General features: G+C 53.1%; 3 protein-coding genes across 3 annotated transcripts; 2 read left to right on the top strand and 1 right to left on the bottom strand.

Annotated features, from left to right (window-relative positions):
* Window positions 1-2,722: 2,722 nt before the first annotated feature.
* Window positions 2,723-4,814, bottom strand: MONBRDRAFT_28161 (uncharacterized protein; the record flags this gene model as incomplete). Its single annotated transcript, XM_001748627.1, has 7 exons — window positions 2,723-2,911; window positions 3,025-3,105; window positions 3,204-3,332; window positions 3,475-3,588; window positions 3,681-4,060; window positions 4,232-4,638; window positions 4,750-4,814. 7 exons carry the CDS (start codon window positions 4,812-4,814, stop codon window positions 2,723-2,725), a joined length of 1,365 nt encoding a protein of 454 aa, XP_001748679.1.
* Window positions 4,815-6,371: 1,557 nt separating this feature from the next.
* On the top strand, window positions 6,372-7,488 carry MONBRDRAFT_10833 (uncharacterized protein; the record flags this gene model as incomplete). The annotated part of the gene is made up of 2 exons (XM_001748557.1): window positions 6,372-6,465; window positions 7,067-7,488. 2 exons carry the CDS (start codon window positions 6,372-6,374, stop codon window positions 7,486-7,488), a joined length of 516 nt encoding a protein of 171 aa, XP_001748609.1.
* Window positions 7,489-15,549: 8,061 nt separating this feature from the next.
* MONBRDRAFT_28163 (uncharacterized protein) lies at window positions 15,550-16,767 on the top strand (the record flags this gene model as incomplete). The annotated part of the gene is made up of 5 exons (XM_001748558.1): window positions 15,550-15,634; window positions 15,758-15,832; window positions 15,977-16,062; window positions 16,176-16,310; window positions 16,660-16,767. The coding sequence occupies 5 exons, from the start codon at window positions 15,550-15,552 to the stop codon at window positions 16,765-16,767; spliced, it is 489 nt and encodes a 162-aa protein (XP_001748610.1).
* Between the last annotated feature and the right edge of the window lie 106 nt (window positions 16,768-16,873).

Here is a 16,873-nt window from a genome sequence, read left to right on the forward strand (position 1 = left end):
TGGGGGGGGGGGGGGTGTTGCAGCCACAAGGAAAGGGAGGAAGGCGCTTCACGAACGCACAGAGTCGAAAAAAAAAAAAAGGGCAGAGCAGGTGTGCCGGAGCAATCGATCTTACCAAGGGGAGTGTAGTTGAAAGGGGATCTCAAGTGCGCTTCATTCAACTGGCGGTGCCGTCGACCAGCCGTCGAACCAGCGACGACCAGGTTCAAGCACTCGGCGCGCGATGCTTGTGGCCAACGATGGCGGCACACACACGCACGCACACGCACACGCACACAGATAGAGAGAGAGAGAGAGAGAAGTGACGACGTGACCTGAAAATGAAGCTGACGACGTGCCAACGCGTGTCGTGTGAGAGGGAGAGAGGGAGGGAGTGGTGGGGGAAAGAGAGGGGTCGCAGGCCGTGTGGCGTTTTCAGAGAGAGGTAGAGAGAGTAAGGGAATTTCGATGGAATTGCCTTTGTTTGACAGTGTTGGCCAGAGAATGTGGTGCAACCCGCAATGTATCGTAGAGATGGTAAAAGCCACTGGAGCATGACCAGAGAGAGAGAAGCAACACGAAAACATATGAAACACACAAAAGGGAAACACAAACACAAAGGGAAATGGCATGTGGGACCACAGAAGATGTGGCGATGGCGGGGGAGATGGGGGATTTCAAGGCTGGTATAGATGAGAAAGCCAAAGACCCATAGCATGGACCCACGGTGATGTGACTTTGCACACGCAGAGGGTGATATTCGACCTCCAAGCGTCTTGCTTGTGTCGACTGTACAACGCCACCAACGCACAAGCCAAAAACACAAGCCAAGAGCACAAGCCAATCAAAAAAAGGGCAAAGGTAAGCCAGCGCTGAGAGGCGATGGCACCACAGTGAGCAACGTCACAAAACAAAAGGCAACTCATGACAAGCCGGTGATCACGTCATTTTTTGTGGGGCGAGTAGGATGAAGTGTGGGTGTGCAGCATGCACGATGGTGTGTCAGTAGGGTACTTTGTGGGTATTATGGGTCTTATAATGCGCAGACTCCCGTACGAGCTCGAAATGGGTCACGAAGCGAGAAAACGTGGTTGCGTGTCGTTCACACCGAGCGGCACTGGCGGCGGGGCGAGACAACACCTTCGCCAATGCTCAAGAATACTTTCGGATCAGGCACGAGCCACAGCCACAACCACAACACCATCATGCATCATTCCAAGAGAAAAAAATCCACAGGAGATGATTGACCGAGCCTGGCCTCGGTAGACCGCCCCGGCAGTCATCACGCAACAACTGTTTCTCCCCTTTTGACGTTCACCAGCGTGTGTGTGTGCCTGCACAACGCTCGGATGGTTCGGTGGGTGCGCAGCAACGTCATGGATCGCGCACAAGCAAAACCCACACTGAAACCATTGTCGCATGTCAGTCAGTAGGACTGCAGTAGTTTTGACCCCCACCCATGGTAATCAAGACGTTGATTTGCGCTGCTGCCATCGTATCAACGAGCGTCACCTTTCCCTCATCGTTCTTGCTCGTTTGTGCCGGACCGGTGATCATGACTGCGAAAAATTCGGCGTCACCCGGTCCGAGCGAACCATCTTGAAGGCTGGCTGCGCCCAGTCGGTCGGGTCGAGGATCATTACCCCGTATCGCTTTGCATCATTGGGTGGGTGTTGGTGACAGGGTCGAGAAAAGGCACACAATCAGCGTTTTTGCACCCCTCTTCTCTTCTCTTCTCTTCTCTCTCTCTTAAGGAATCTCCCTGTCGCCCCACTTGCAATTCCCCACAAACTGACGCATGTTTGTGGTCAACCCATCCATGTTGGAAGAAACCAATCCGCAAACCAATCCATCTCCATACTCGACAAAAGTTCGTACCTACTCTTGACACTGTTGTGGCAGAAATCGGCGCCCCCCGCGAATTGTTCAACAGGCAAACACCCTTGGCAGCAGCCAACCCAACCTCCAAACCAGAACATGACCTATCACCCCTTGCAGGCACCTGCACTGACTGATCTCTCTCTGCGCTTTTCTCTGCGCCACTCTTGATGCGAGTGCGAATGGACTTGTGCGCCTGTCCGAACCGTGCGTGGCGATTGCAATCATGCCTCTGGTCCCTTGCTGGCGCGATTTTCGTCGCCGAGGAAGCAGATAGCAGAGTGAGGGAGAGAAAAACACGCCAAGGTCGAGCACCAGGCCATTTGGGAAAAATCGCCAGACAGTGAAGACCGAGCCCACAGCGTGCGTCCACCCCCCAGACAAGTGATGACAGATCATTGATCGTTGCTGCTGGTGGTAGTGGCAGTAGTGGCAGTGGCAGTAGTGGCAGTGGCAGTAGTGGCAGTGGCAGCAGTGTGGCACACTGAAGATCACCCGATTTGCCTTATCGGCCGCCCGGCCATGGCCGCGCATCATGCACGGCACACAACCTTGAAGGCTGCAAAGCGTGCTCATGGTCGCGCAAGGCGATGTAGTGTGTTACATTTCGCACTTTAGCAGGGGGACGGTCAATTGTCATCATTTTGGATGTCATGCTTTTTTTTCTTATGGCGCACGTTGTCGGCGACATCTGAGCCGACACAGATGGGCATCGTGCCGATATCGTGCCAGGAGAGAGAGATTCAATGTTGCTTGAGATGTTAATGGAGACGATCAAGGCACGCCAACAAATTGAAGGGTTCCCCCTTCTGAACAGTTCACCGGCATTCCCAAGCACTTGTGTTTGCTTTGCAAGGCCCGACCATCATCCGCGCCAGGAGAGTGTTCTCCTTTGCCCTCTGTTGTGCTTGATGGGTGGTTCACGACTCTTGTTGTTTCCCGAACATTCAATGTTGACCAGAAACTGGTTCGAATGAAGTGATTGGAATTGCTTCGACTGCTCGGCACTCAATGAACCTTTGAGAAGCACACATCGTCTAACTCGACGCCTCCGCTGATGCAGCCGGCGTCACCCGGACATCATACACCTGAGCCAAGCACCACCGCAAATATAAGCGCACAGCATACGAGCGGGAACCCGTTGCGAGGCCGACCAGATTGACGAACCATGTGATAGATTCGAGGCGCATACGACTTGACACACTCAATGTGCTGTACCGTACAAGCCACCCGCCCCGCGCTCAGCGCCTGCACAGACCCGAACCACACCCATTGATGAGCTTGTCAGGTCACTGGACGAACGAAGACCCATCCATTGATCTGCATGCCACTGCCGTCTTACGCACCGTCAAGTCGGCGCACAGCTGTGCGCCAAAGAGGGCCCATACGGCCTCATTCTGCTCTCCCTCCCCGGTAGTCACATTCTCGTGCACGTGAAGCATGCCCCCTCGGTCCGGTCGCAAGCACGCCAATGCCTAGCCAAGCGCCAAGAGACCCAAGGATCGAAACTTGTCAGCAGTGCCGCGTCCCCCACATTCCATCGCCGCCCATCCCAATTTTACTTTGAAAAAAAAAAAAAAAAAAAAAAAAAAGCTTGGCCCGTTCACGGGCACGTACCGTGGCCCAAGACTCTTTGCTCGTGGGAATGAGGCCGAGGTTGACGCGATCAGCGCAGCCCACCGGGGCTACCTGCCGATTGTCCCCCTCGTGAACTTCACACCGGTCCGCCACCTATGGCCCGCCCAGGGTACGTGTAACATGATGAACACGAGCGGGTTCAACAAGTCAGCACGCCGTAACCAGCAGCCCTCTGCAGCATTCACCTGATTGAGCTTGAGATTGCGCCGGAGGGCTTCAACGGCATGCGGGTTCCACTCGCAGGCGTGCAAGAAGCGCGCACGCGCATGGACTAAATATGGGAGCGTAAAATAGCCAATCCCCGCAAAGAGATCCACCACCACCTCGTCGGCACAGGGCAGGGCCGCTACACGCAGCTTTTCCGAAATGTTGCCCGCCGAAAACATGCACCGCGTCACATCGTACGTGTAGCGCACGCGATTGTCAACGTGCTCGACCCAGCCATCCGCACCCAACACCAACTCCACCTGGGCCTCGCGCCGCAAATTGTCGGCAATGGCCCGTCGAATGGCCACCCGCTCCTTGCCGAGCGCGCCTGCCACACAAGCCCAAAACCCCTCTCGACCTGCAAACAACACGAGTCAGGCCATCATTTAAAAACTGAGTAAGACGGCACCCACATGGTCAAGTAGATGAGGAGCGATCAAATGAAGAAGTGCTGATGAAAGCTCCGCTCTTGCACGCAGACATGGGCTTTGGCTGCACCGACGATCATGGGTCGTGGCACACGGCGTACCTCGCAGGTCGTGCCATTGTGGCGTCGAAAAGGCCGAGGCGGGAAACATGACCAAGTCGCCGTGCACCTCAAACTTGGGAGGCAGAGGCAGCGCATCCGACTGTCCAAGCTGAGCACCCGCTTTGACCAACGACGGATCACCTGCAGCACACCAAGCCTGCAGTGCCTGTAAAAGGCGCTGTTGCGGCTTTTCAGCCCGCACCCGCTGCTTCAAGGAAGCGTCCAGCTCGACTTTTGCTAGGACCTGGCCCAGATCACCAATGCGAGCCGCCGTCTCGGTATCGGCCAGCCCAGCCGGCGTCACTGGCACCAGCAATAGACCCGCCCCATCCGCGGGCAAGTCATCGGCCGCACCCCGTCCAATCTTCCGAGACGCATCGTACACCCCCAAAGCTTCGAGCGTCCGCCTGCACAAATGGGCCACATGAGACAAAGACCAAGAAAAAAAAACACACACACACGGCAACCATTGACCATTGACCATTGGCCGTTGTTCATTGGTACAAGCACCCACTCACCGAGCCTCATTCGCCCGCCCCGCAACCACCACCACCGCCGGTCCCCGCACACCACCCTCCATCATCAGCGGACCACACGGATTTAAAAATTTGCGTGTGTGTGTGTGTGTGCGAGAGAGAGAGAGAGAGAGAGAGAGTGGTGTGTGTGTGTGTGTGTGTGTGTGTGTGTGTGTGTGTGTGTGTGTGTGTGTATGTGTGTGTGTGTATGTGTGTGTGTGTGTGTGTGTGTGTGTCACGCGAATTATTGCTTTTGACAGCTTTTTCTGACAACCTTTTCTTTTTTGGCTGGCGCTCCCGACCAACCCAACTCTCTACCTCCTCTACTGACCTCCTCTGCCTCCTCTACCTCCTCTACTGACCTCCTGTACCTCCTGTACCTCCTGTACCTCCTCTACCCCTTCAACGTCCTCTACTGACCTCTACCCCCTCTCCCCCCTCTATCGTCCTCCAGCCTCTACCTCCTCTACCTCCTCTACCTCCTCTACCTCCTCTGACCTCCTCTACCTCCTCGGCCTCCTCTACCTCCTCTACCTCCTCTGACCTCCTCTACCTCCTCGGCCTCCTCTACCTCCTCTACCTCCTCTGACCTCCTCTACCTCCTCGGCCTCCTCTACCTCCTCACCCTCCTCGTCTGCCTCTGCCTCTCTACCTCTCTACCTCTCTACCTCTCTACCTCTCTACCTCTCTACCTCTCTAACTCTCTACCTCCTGGACCTCCTCGTCTGTCTCTACTGACCTCCTCGGACTCCTCAGCCTCCTGGACCTCCTCGTCTGCCTCTACCTCTCTACCTCCTCTACCTCCTCAGCCTCCTGGACCTCCTTGCCTTTTTTGAGCTCTGCTCTTCCATCCTTTGCTGCCTCTGCTGTCTCTCTCTCTCTGAATTGATTTGGCAGCTGTGCGGGTTATTCAAGATGGATGCGGTGGCCGTGACGACAACGCGGCAATTCAGCACCAAGCGTAAGGATACTGACCCCGACCGCTCTTGGCGCAAGTCCAGACCAACACACGGTGCCTCACGCATCAACCTTGTGGTCTTTTTGCTGCCCTCGTGCAGTGGGAGAGAAGAAAATTCTCAACGTCGTCTGGAGCAACGACGGTGACCCACACCACTTTATATGCTATCAAGGCCTGCAAGAATGGCGCGGATCATGTACGGGTGGATGTGCGCCGCTCCCAGGCGCTCCTCTTCCCCCTTTGAAGAGCCGAACCAGCACCAGTTCTCACACTCTTCCCGATCGCATCCGCCTCCGCCTGCAGTATCACCCCGAGAACTGGAAGTGGCCGCACGTAAACTCAATTTGGACGCTCAACAGCTGACGGAGATGCTGCAAACGGCCATTCAGAGTTGGTCCACCCAAACCACGTCATGCTTCTTTCATTGAAGACACCGCCCTTGTCAATGTGTGCCCAATACTTGGTCTGGCTCAACTTCTCCTCTTTTGACACAGAAAGCGATGCCCGGCTGGAAAAGGATGGCCTCGACCCAAGGCGCCTCCTCTTGACCTGGTCCAATGACGATCGAGTCTGTTGAAGCTCGCTTGCTCTTGATCTCATTCCAATGGACATGCTGTCGCCCTGATGTGCACCTGTACCCTCGTGTCCCTCCCTAGACGTTGGCGCGATGCGTGCTCAAACCTCAGTCGTCCCGCCACACGGCTGCGACAGGCGTGGCTGCTGTGTTGCGCTCCTTGACAGCCTCAATTGCCGTCGTGGAGGTGAGTATCGACCAAGCCGAAAAACATGCCGCTCGCCGCCACCACCACCGGCTCGTGGAAGCACCTCACCACAATGGTTGGCCAGGACGAGCTCCTTGAGCTTCAACGATCACGTCGCGCACGACTGCAAACCTTTCGCACAGCATACCGACAATTTGAGTCCCATGTGCAGCATCGCGTCAACGACTATGAACACATGATGCTCGTGGTATACACCTCTCACCCGATGCTCTTCTCTCTTCAAAGGTCTTTTTATTGTCACAATCACATCACATCCTCACCCACCGCCAAACGCACCCATGTCTAGGCGCAGCAGCTAAAGCACAACAAGCGGCAATACCTCAATCAGCTACATAGTACGCTTTGTTGCCCTCACCCTGGCAGCGCAATCTTTTTTTGGCTGATAAACCCGTCTTCCCCAGATGACGCCCCCGTGCCCCAGGGCAGTGACGCTGCCTCGCTGGGACTCTTATCACAACCCCACCATGACTCGGACGAGCAAACTGACGACACAGATCTCGAAGATCGTCCTGGTAGCCCTGATCAGCCTCTTGTCCAGCGCAAGCGCAGGTGCGCGCTCCCTCTCAATCTCTCGACTTAGACCTTGGCTATTTGTCAGAGCGCTATCTCATGCACACTGACAGTTTGGGCTTGGACTCGCCCGCTGAGGACCCTCCGCAGCGTCGTCGGCGTGGTCGGCCGCGCGCCCGTGTCATGCAACACCAGGCTGCTGTTGACAATGACAGCAATCCCTCGGGCGAACCTTCGGCCAAGAAACCGAACATGGGTCCAGCAAGCCTTCGCCGAAAAGCGCCAGAAACCTCGGTTCTGCAACGGCAAAAGCCCATAGAGGCCTCACCCGGCAGTATCGTCGTTTCGCCAGCCCTAGCTTCTCGTTCCATCTCCAAGCGGTTTGTGCTTGCGTCCCTTGTATCCCTGCTTTTACTCATGCCAAAGTGCTCGTCGAACACTCGTCTCCCAACCTGCTCTCTTACGCTATCGCCGCTGCGACTGTCGCAATGATGAAACCTGGCAATACCGGCACCCATAGAACTTCGCTCGACTCGCTGCGTAGTGATGATGACAAGGTAGGGACTCACACTCTCCTTTCTCGCTACTCTCCTCTTTTCTCCCTCTTGTTTGATGGCCCACCGTGCCCACCTGTCAGTCACTCTCGGCTTCATGTTGTGAATTAGAATTTGCTGGATGAACTCTAGCCTCTTCGCTTGCTCTAAAAGAATCATGCTGAGGCGGTTTGGTTCCAGTCCACCACCCTGAAGGATATTCTTCTTGTAATTGAGATAACGGTAGTAAAAGCTTGTCTGCACCCTTGCGTGCCGAATTGGCCCCATTCAAAATCCGATCCGGAACGGAAGTTGAGACCGATCACAAATTCATTTCGGCCCTTAGCTCCGGCCCAATTTAAACGTTCAAGAAAACGTTCACAAAACCCAATTCTAGTTCGACATGAAACTGAGCTCAACGTCGTTGACGAAGCAAGCAGGCACCGCAAGCCGGAATAAAAATCAATAGCAGGGTGGCGGTGAGGGGGCCGCACGTTGAGTCGATGGGCTCTTCAATGCTATCATCACCTGATAAGAAGACTCTTTGAGAAAAAAAAACCAAAAAAAAAAAAAAAACAAGGAAAAAGCATTATCGAGATATGATGTTCAGGCGCGAGTTTGGCTGATGATGCATCAGGACTAGGATTTTTCACATGTGAGCAATTTAAACGTAGTCTCCCAGCGTCTGCGGCCCACGCCCGGACCAGTGCGCGAGACCAAAGCAGAACTCGCGTGAGAAAATAATCAAAAAATCAGAAATGCTTGCGACACCACCGAAACAACTCCCACCATAATGAGGCACCACATCAACACGCAACTATCCTTGGCCACAGGCGGTGACTCAAAAGTAGACGGACGCCTATTTACTCGTGTAGTAGACGATCAGTTCGGGATACATCTGCGCATTGTCAAACATCACCACTTGGATATTTTCTCTTGGTGGTGTGGCGATCACGGAGTCATATCTAAAGGCAAGCAAATACGGTGAGACAGAAAAGCAGGGCGTGCTTTTCAGAGCCATTAGCTTTTTTTTTTACTCCACTCACCGTTCGTTGTTGGGCGCGGGGTCTAAGAGTGGCGGGGCGAGGGCTCTTTTAGCAGGCAAAGGTTTCACATAGGCATGGCCCAGGAGAGCCCGCACAATGATCACGATGCGAACGCCGTCGGGTCCAGGGTGGGCGTAATGGTGACTCTAGAATGCACGGGGCGCGTCATCAGATTGCATGCGAGGATGCTAGATGAAGATGCCTCAGAGAAACGTGAAAGAATGAACCACGCCATACCAAGCCAGGATGGTCGGCCAAGTAGATTCCATATCCGAATCGATGGCCAGTGCTCTGGCCAGCAAATCGGCAGTCCATGCCCAAGCGCACAATCTTATCGCGTCGTAAGATACCTGAGCACTTGTCAGACTTCGAGTCACGGCAAGGTATTCCGTGGAGCAACAGGCGCTCCTGACACGAAGTTTCGCGGAACAAAGCCGGACAGCCTGAAAATGCGTCAAATGTGGCCGTCTGTAGCTGCTCATAGTGCTCTTGACTTGTGATACGTTGTAGCATTTCTTGTCGCTTGGCATTAAAACGCTCCCAGAGCACAGGGTTTTGCACGCGTTCTACCCGCTCAACTTGAAGGTTTTCTGGCCCTTGCCCGTCAGCACCCAGTAGCTTCATAAATTCAGTCACCTAATAAAAGGGGGTTGGTCAGACGTTTTTGACTTGAGAGTAGAAGATAAACAATACAGACGTTTTCATAATCTTATGACCAAAGACACACCTCGGGAATCAGCTCGGGTGCATCATGCAAAATGTCAATGTTCGAAGCAGCAAGCGACGCAACGGCAGGCTGGCAAGCCACAAGCGAGCCACTCAAGAGGCTCGGACGTTTTTTTGAATCTGCCGCGAGGAAAGCCCTTGTTTCCTTGTGCAAATTGCTCGTCTCGTCACACATCTGCAGGCAAATCGATGTCACTGGATCAGGCATATGACAACTCTGGAAAAACTCTGTGGAGAATAACACAAACCTCAGCAGCCAAGTGCGTAAAGCTGTAGGCACGATCTCCCGCTTGGAACTTCCATCTGCAATGATCCACGACCTCATCGGTTTGCGACTGAGCAGGTGGCACCGTCTGCGGGTACATGTAGGTGTTGTACAGCACACAGCCGAAGGAAAAGGCATCCTGTGCCGAACGCGCCCCTACACGACCTCGGCCGAAAAGCACCTCGGGTGCCATATAGCCTGCGGTGCCCGACGCTGCGGTAGTCGTGCAAGGTAGCATCGTAGTCTCGGCTGCCGCCTTGACAATGTCGAAATCGCCAAGCCGCACAACAGGCTGGTCCTCCGAGCCGTCCAGCATGACATTGCTCAGCTTGACATCTCGGTGCACCAGACCCTTGCTATGCATAAAGGCCAGAGCTGTGCGCAGTTGCTTCATCAAACTTGCGATCACGTTCGAAGTGGCCAGGTGGCGTGCATCGCTGAGCCACTGCTGCAGATCACCCTGTGCACACCATGGCTGCACCAAGTAGGCACTTGGGTGACCACTGTGTACGCCCACTAGCGCGCCAAGGACGGGGATGATGTGCGTGTGTTTAAGCTGGCGCATGGCGCGAAGCTCACGCAGAAACGTGCGACAGTGCTCTTGCTTGTGTTGACGAGCAAATGCATACTCCTTGACAGCCAAATCTTGTTCTGGAAGATTCGGCAGCGCTGCGCGGGCTTTGTATACCTTGTGATTTTGTTTGTACTGGAGATCAAGCTCGCCCAGGCTCGAGAGCGTCAAACCCTGGTCTACTTCGGTCATGGCCTCCAAAATGAGCCTGGATGGAAGGTCGTCGCCAAGCACCTTGTAGAGATGCGCTCCCAGCGTGCTCTGCGCAGGGTCCAAAAACACCAGCAAAGCTGGGAAGTGTTGATGCAGCAGCTGGGCGAGCTCTGCGACGTGGTCTACGTGTGGCTGCTTTGATAGTTCCTGCCGCAAGACGCCAAGGCGTTCCTTCTTTTCTTGCAGCTTGTGTTCGAGGCTTGGATGCATATCTTCGGGCAAGAGCTGAAGAGCCGCTCTGCTGTTTTGAATCTCGGTCTGAAGTTTGGTAAGTTCCTCGTGGGCAGCAACCGATTTATCATCAACGCCTTGAGTCAAGCTGTCCACATGACTCATGCACGAGGCCAGCACGAAGAGCGTCGTGGCCTGCCAATCATTCATGTCTCGCAACTTTTGCACCAAAGCCTGCGTTTCATGACGAACAAAAGTCAGATACCAATCCTGATTTTTGAGGCCTGGCAGTGGCTGCCAATCGGCTAGCTCTTTAAGCCCGTTCAGCTCATGCTGGCTCAACTCCCGGTGTATCTGGCAAAGCTCATTCCAGCTTTTGTCCAAGCTCTGAAGCGAACTTGGTTCTGCATCTGATTGTCGGGCTTTCTGGATCAGTGTTCGTAAGCTGTCGCACCCAACTTCCTTCAAAGCATCCAAAGCATCCACAAAAGCCAGCACAAGCCGTTTGATATTTCTGTCCGAGCGATTGAGAAGGGCTTTGTGCTCGCCTGCCGCAGAGTACAAGTCCTTTAGCTTGCCTATTGCCTCCACGTGGTCAACGAGCGGTGTCTCAGGCGTAGGTGCGAGTGTATATGGTCCCACTGGCAAAGCGGCGAACACGGTCAACTGCTGCTGAAGCGCCTCTAGATGAGGTTCGAGATCGAATCGGTTTACAATCCTATGAAGCTCCTGCAGCACAGCACCCAAGTCGTCAGATTCCGGCTGCAGCATGGCCATTCGACTGGCCAATGTCGTAGGTACGTTGGTGGCCTGATCAAGCGCCGAGCTTGCTGCAGTGGCGTTTTCCTGGAATACAACCCAATCGACTTGAGGCGGATCAGGCAAATTCTCATTCATGACCTTTGTGATGGCTGTAACTTCATCGTGAAGTCCGGATCGGCGTGGCAGGGGGTTAAAAACAAAGGCATGAAGATATGGCAACTCATCGGTTGCAGCGGGCTCAGGGAGAAAAGACAGGAACCAGCCACTGATTTCCAGGGCAACGGAAACAGCGGTCTATCAGCGGTAAGGGGATGAGAGGCGAAGAAGTATTTGCAGGAAGAAAACAACAACAATTTATGAGTGTTTGAAATTCGAAATAAAAGACTCGCTTAGGCACCAACCTTGGTGGTGGGTACAATGCTGGTGAGCGGTGGAAGCCAGGCATGCCAACAAGCCGGACGTTGAATGGCACGCGCGCGCAGTGTGGGAGGCACGGAATACTGTGCCATGACTTCACGGGCTTCGTCAGTTTTTTCTTTGCACGCTGTATCATACGGTGTGCTGCCACTCTGCCCCCCACCCCCGCCAAAAAGCGAACGGCCAAACAACAGGTACAAGCCGATCAAATGAGAGCAAGACAAACCACGGCATGCCGAAAAGTGTTCATTATCACCTGTACTTACGTTGTCCATAACTCGAGTATCAGCACCACTTCGCAGCAACAGCACTATTAGGTCCTGGCTACCTTGCCTGCCAGCCACATGCAAAGGCGTAGCGCCATTCTAACAGCAGAGCATTGGCATGTTGGTCATCATCACGATTAAAAACCGACATGGATGTTAAAAAATCCTCAACCGCCATCGAGGATTGAGAAAGCACATTAAAATGACTTTGCCAAAAGGTACCAACTTTGTTTTTAGCTCCAACATCGGCGCCGTAGTGGATCAAGACGCTGACCACTTCTGAGTGGTTGGAAGCACAGGCGACATGCAGAGGCACGTCTCCATTCTATGCTCATTGGTGAATCAAGACACAACATTGTTATCCAATCAGTCTGGAACAACAAGCCAGCCCAACATATGCTCGTTGTTGATATTCATCAGCAAATTTCAAACGAGCATCAAGCAGATGAGCAGCGACAATCGCAAGACGGTTGCGTGCGAAACAAACAAAAAAAACAAAGCAGTTGCACGAAATTTTAGACAAAAAACTAAGAACAGGGCGGTCTTGAAGAAAGCATGATGGGAGTGGATGGGTCAACTGGATGCTTGATGAGTCAAAGATGAATAACTATACTAACCATATCTGTTACTCCAGGCTGAGCACCCAAATGCAGCAGCCACCTCACAATCTCAGTGTGACCATTGATGCACGCACAGTGCAGCGGTGTCTGATTCTCCTACAGACCGTAGATATTGGTTAGACAAAGTACAACTGGTGACTGCTGGCGAACGAACAGAAGGATATGATGCAACTCCAAAACTCTTGAGGTCAGCAATACAGACCTGGCCTTTGGGATCGGGATCAACCTGTTGCGCCAACAATAGCTTCACAATCTCAGTGTTACCATTGATGCACGCATAGTGCAGCGGTGTCTGATTCTCCTACAGACCGTAGATATTGGTTAGACAAAGTACAACTGGTGACTGCTGGCGAACGAACAGAAGGATATGATGCAACTCCAAAACTCTTGAGGTCAGCAATACAGACCTGGCCTTTGGGATCGGGATCAACCTGTTGCGCCAACAATAGCTTCACAATCTCAGTGTTACCATTGATGCACGCATAGTGCAGCGGTGTCTGATTCTCCTAAGAACCGTAGGTGCAATTGGTTAGACAAAGAACAACTGGTGGACTGCTGGCGAACGAACAGAAGGATATGATGCAACTCCAAAACTCTTGAGGTCAGCAATACAGACCTGGCCTTTGGGATCGGGATCAACCTGTTGCGCCAACAATAGCTTCACAATCTCAGTGTTACCATTGATGCACGCATAGTGCAGCGGTGTCAGGTTCTCCTAAGAACCGTCAGTGGTGCAATAGCGTTTGCACATGGATGATGGGAAAGCAGAAACAGGTGGACTCTGGCGAACGAGCAGAGCAACTCCAAAACTCTTGAGGTCAGCAATACGGACCTGGCTTTTGAAATCGGGATCAACCTGTTGCGCCAACAATAGCTTCACAATCTCAGTGTGACCATGGATGCACGCACAGTGCAGCGGTGTCAAGTTCGACTTCAGGCCACGTCCGCAATACAAACCCGGCGTTGACATAGCGTTTCATGGCACGTTCAGAATCATTAGGTTAAGTGCATTAACAACGACACACAAGTCACTGCCCAAAACAGATCTGTAAGTAACAACATCTACAGGATCAATGCCTAGGCTCTTTGACGTACCTTCTCCTTTACTTGGGCGTTGACGTTTAGGTCTAGCAACCTTTTCACAACTTCCACATGGCCATTGGCACACGCAAAGTGCAGCGGTGTTATGCACAACTGCAATACAAATTGCACAGCAAGCGTGGCGACGTTTATTGCATTGCGACCACGGTCAAGATTACATAGTACATACAAGCAAAGCCATGTGTTGTCACTCGAGTAAAAAGGAACATAAAACCGTTGTTCTTCGTTGTGTGCAATTCAAACCTTGTTCTTAACTTCTGCATCAACTTTGTGTTCCAGCAGCAGATTTACGACCTCGAGGTGGCCTTTCCTGCAGGCCCCGTGCAGTGCTGTGTTGCCAATCTATGTCGCATTGAATGCAGCACAGCAACATGCATAGTACGCACTCCAGGAGGATAAACCCAATTGCAAACGATTCGAGCCCAACGGTTACCTGGTTCTCAACAGCTGGATCGACGCCGTGGTGTAAAAGAAGCTCTGTGACCTTCGTATGTCCTTCGTTGCATGCAAAGTGCAGAGGGGTATAACCGTCCTGCAGACATTGCTCATTGAGGCAAAACTGGGAAACGAAAATCAATCTCACATCGTGCTATGAGCTCACTCACCTGATCCTGGGCTTGAGCATTGACTTGGTGGTCCAACAAGATTTTCACTGTCTCCTCCTGACCACTCTGACAAGCAAAGTGCAGCGGTTGCTGCTTCGCCTGAGATGATCAGGATCGTCACCAACATCATAAATACAGCCACAAGCGTGAAATGGTTAGGAGGAGCAGAGCAACCACACGCAGAGATGCCATACTCCAATATGACAAACTGAAAAGCTTTAAACAACGCTGATGCGCGAATCATCTCGTCGTTACTCCAACCTTGTTGCTAACGTCGGGGCCCAAATGATATGAGAGCATTCTCACAGTGTCAGCATGACCTCGAGAGCAGCACATGTGAAGAGCAGTCGTCCCATCCTGGAGGCAGCCAGTTGCATAAGAACAACACAGGAACTCTCAACATGAGAAAGGCATTGGTCCTTGCTCTGTCAACGCCTCCAAACTACATGATAACGCTGGCAGGTTCATCCAATGCATGGCCAAGATTGTTCAGCTTTTCTACGCACCTGGGCTTTGTATTGAACAGCGTCCCACAATTGATCCACATCCCAACTCTCGCACAACCGAAGCGCTTCTCGCGGATCCGGTGAGGCACATGCCTGGTACAGTTGCTGGCCGAGTTCCATGATGATCGATCGGCACGAACGGCAACTCCACCGCATTCAGCTTCCGACCATCAAGGATCGGCAGCTAAAAATGTTCGCACCATGTCAATGCAATAAGGTGACCGATCGTGCCCAAAGCAGGCTAACTCGCGCTATTTCAATCCTCAGCACCCCACAGCGCAGATGACCCCCGATCCGCCCGGCCCGCTTGGACAACACCCCCCTCTCTCCGACATGCACCCCAGTCGTCACTGGTATCGGATCCCATACACACACACACACACACACACACACACACACACACACACACACACACACACACACACACACACACACACACACACACACACACACACACACACACACACACACACACACACAAGAACGCATACATACCACGCCGTCCTGGTACTGGTCCTGGTCCTGGTACTGCTCACTGGCACTGCTCACTGATCCCTTGATCCTGATTTGTCCTCTCACCAGCGCGCGCACACACACGCAAAAGGAAAAAAATTGCCACGTCACATCATCTTGTGCATAGAGTTGATACAAGCAGAAACAACGGCTCGCATAATATTAGTAGTATCCAGAACTACTGTTTTCAACAAATCACTTTGACTCTAATTTTTTTGAGCTCTCACACGTTCTCAGGATGGCGCCGCGGAAGGGGGCCAAGCGGACGGCGGCCACGGCGGCCACGACAAAGGCCAAGACGGCCAAGTCAACCAAGGCCACTGGTAGGTGCTTAATCCTTGTGTATTGTCTTGTCGTTGTTTAGCTTTTGTATGGAAGGGCAGGGAAGCCGTCCCTGCATGTATGGATAGGTGACGACACCTCACGACTCACGTGTGCTCGCTCAGCGACCAAGGGGGCCAAGGGGGCCAGGACCACTGTCGACCCGGAAGCCCTCAACAAGGCCAAGCAGGATGTCCAAGGTATGCTTGGCCTGTGCCGGTTGGCATCGAGACTGCTGGTCCAAACACGTCATGGCCGTCACGATGCCTCGCTCACTCGTTGTTTTCATGTGGGGTTGCAATACATGTTCGATGCAGTCTACATTGAGGGCTGCAAAAGCTGAGGCGTGTTCAAGCGCTCGGCCGCTAAACTGGAGACCCTGGTCAAGGACCAACACCCAGACGCTCAAATCGTCTTCAACTCTGAAAAGGTACTCGTTCCCATCCTTTAATTGGGTTCCTTTCTTGGTGCAGCAACCCCTCTTTTTTTTTTTTTTTTTTTTGGCTGATGCTCATCGTCTTGCATGCATTCTCAAAATCCTAGCCGCGTCGCGGCTGTTTCGAGGTCACGGTCAACGGCAATGTCGTTGTCAGCCTGCTTGAAATGCCGCGCCCTTTCAAAAAGCTTCGCGAATACGACCTCGACAAGGCCGCCGAAGAAATTGCAGCCAAGCTCAAGGTCGGTCCTTTTCCTCCTTGCCACGCCGTTGCATGCTTCCTGCGCTTTCCCGCTCATATGCTGGTCTCTGAATGCCCCTTGACAGGCTACGTCCACATGATGTGGCCCCTCTTGGCTGAGATAGGGCGGCATATTTTCATCGACTTCTCTGCCCCCGTGCCCTGTCGTTGCTTTTCCAAGCAACCAACGGTGCTATCCTGAGGTGCCGTCGTGATTGTGGGCTGCGATCTACTGGCTCTCCCTTGTGATGTCCAATCTACAAAACCCTTTTCGGGCGTGGATTGGCTGATGTAACCCGCTGCCGGCCTCCAATATTCCCGTGCTGCACCCCATTTTGGGGCCATGCTAGGCCCGCTGCTCCTTTCCTCTCCAGTTGGGAGCGCGGTCACCTTTGCGCAGCACGGTAGGGGCTAGTGGTCTGTGGTCGGACAAGCCGGTACTCGTACCCCTCTCATGATCCATCTCAAAGATCTCACTTTTTTTCTTGATAAAATAGCAGAGATCAAAAATTGACATACAAACGTCCAGGCATGATTGCATCGAGGTGCCGTTATTCTGTGTAC

The sequence above is a fragment of the Monosiga brevicollis genome, genomic scaffold, assembly GCF_000002865.3.
Source record: "Monosiga brevicollis MX1 MONBRscaffold_24 genomic scaffold, whole genome shotgun sequence".
In the NCBI taxonomy this organism is placed as follows: domain Eukaryota; class Choanoflagellata; order Craspedida; family Salpingoecidae; genus Monosiga; species Monosiga brevicollis.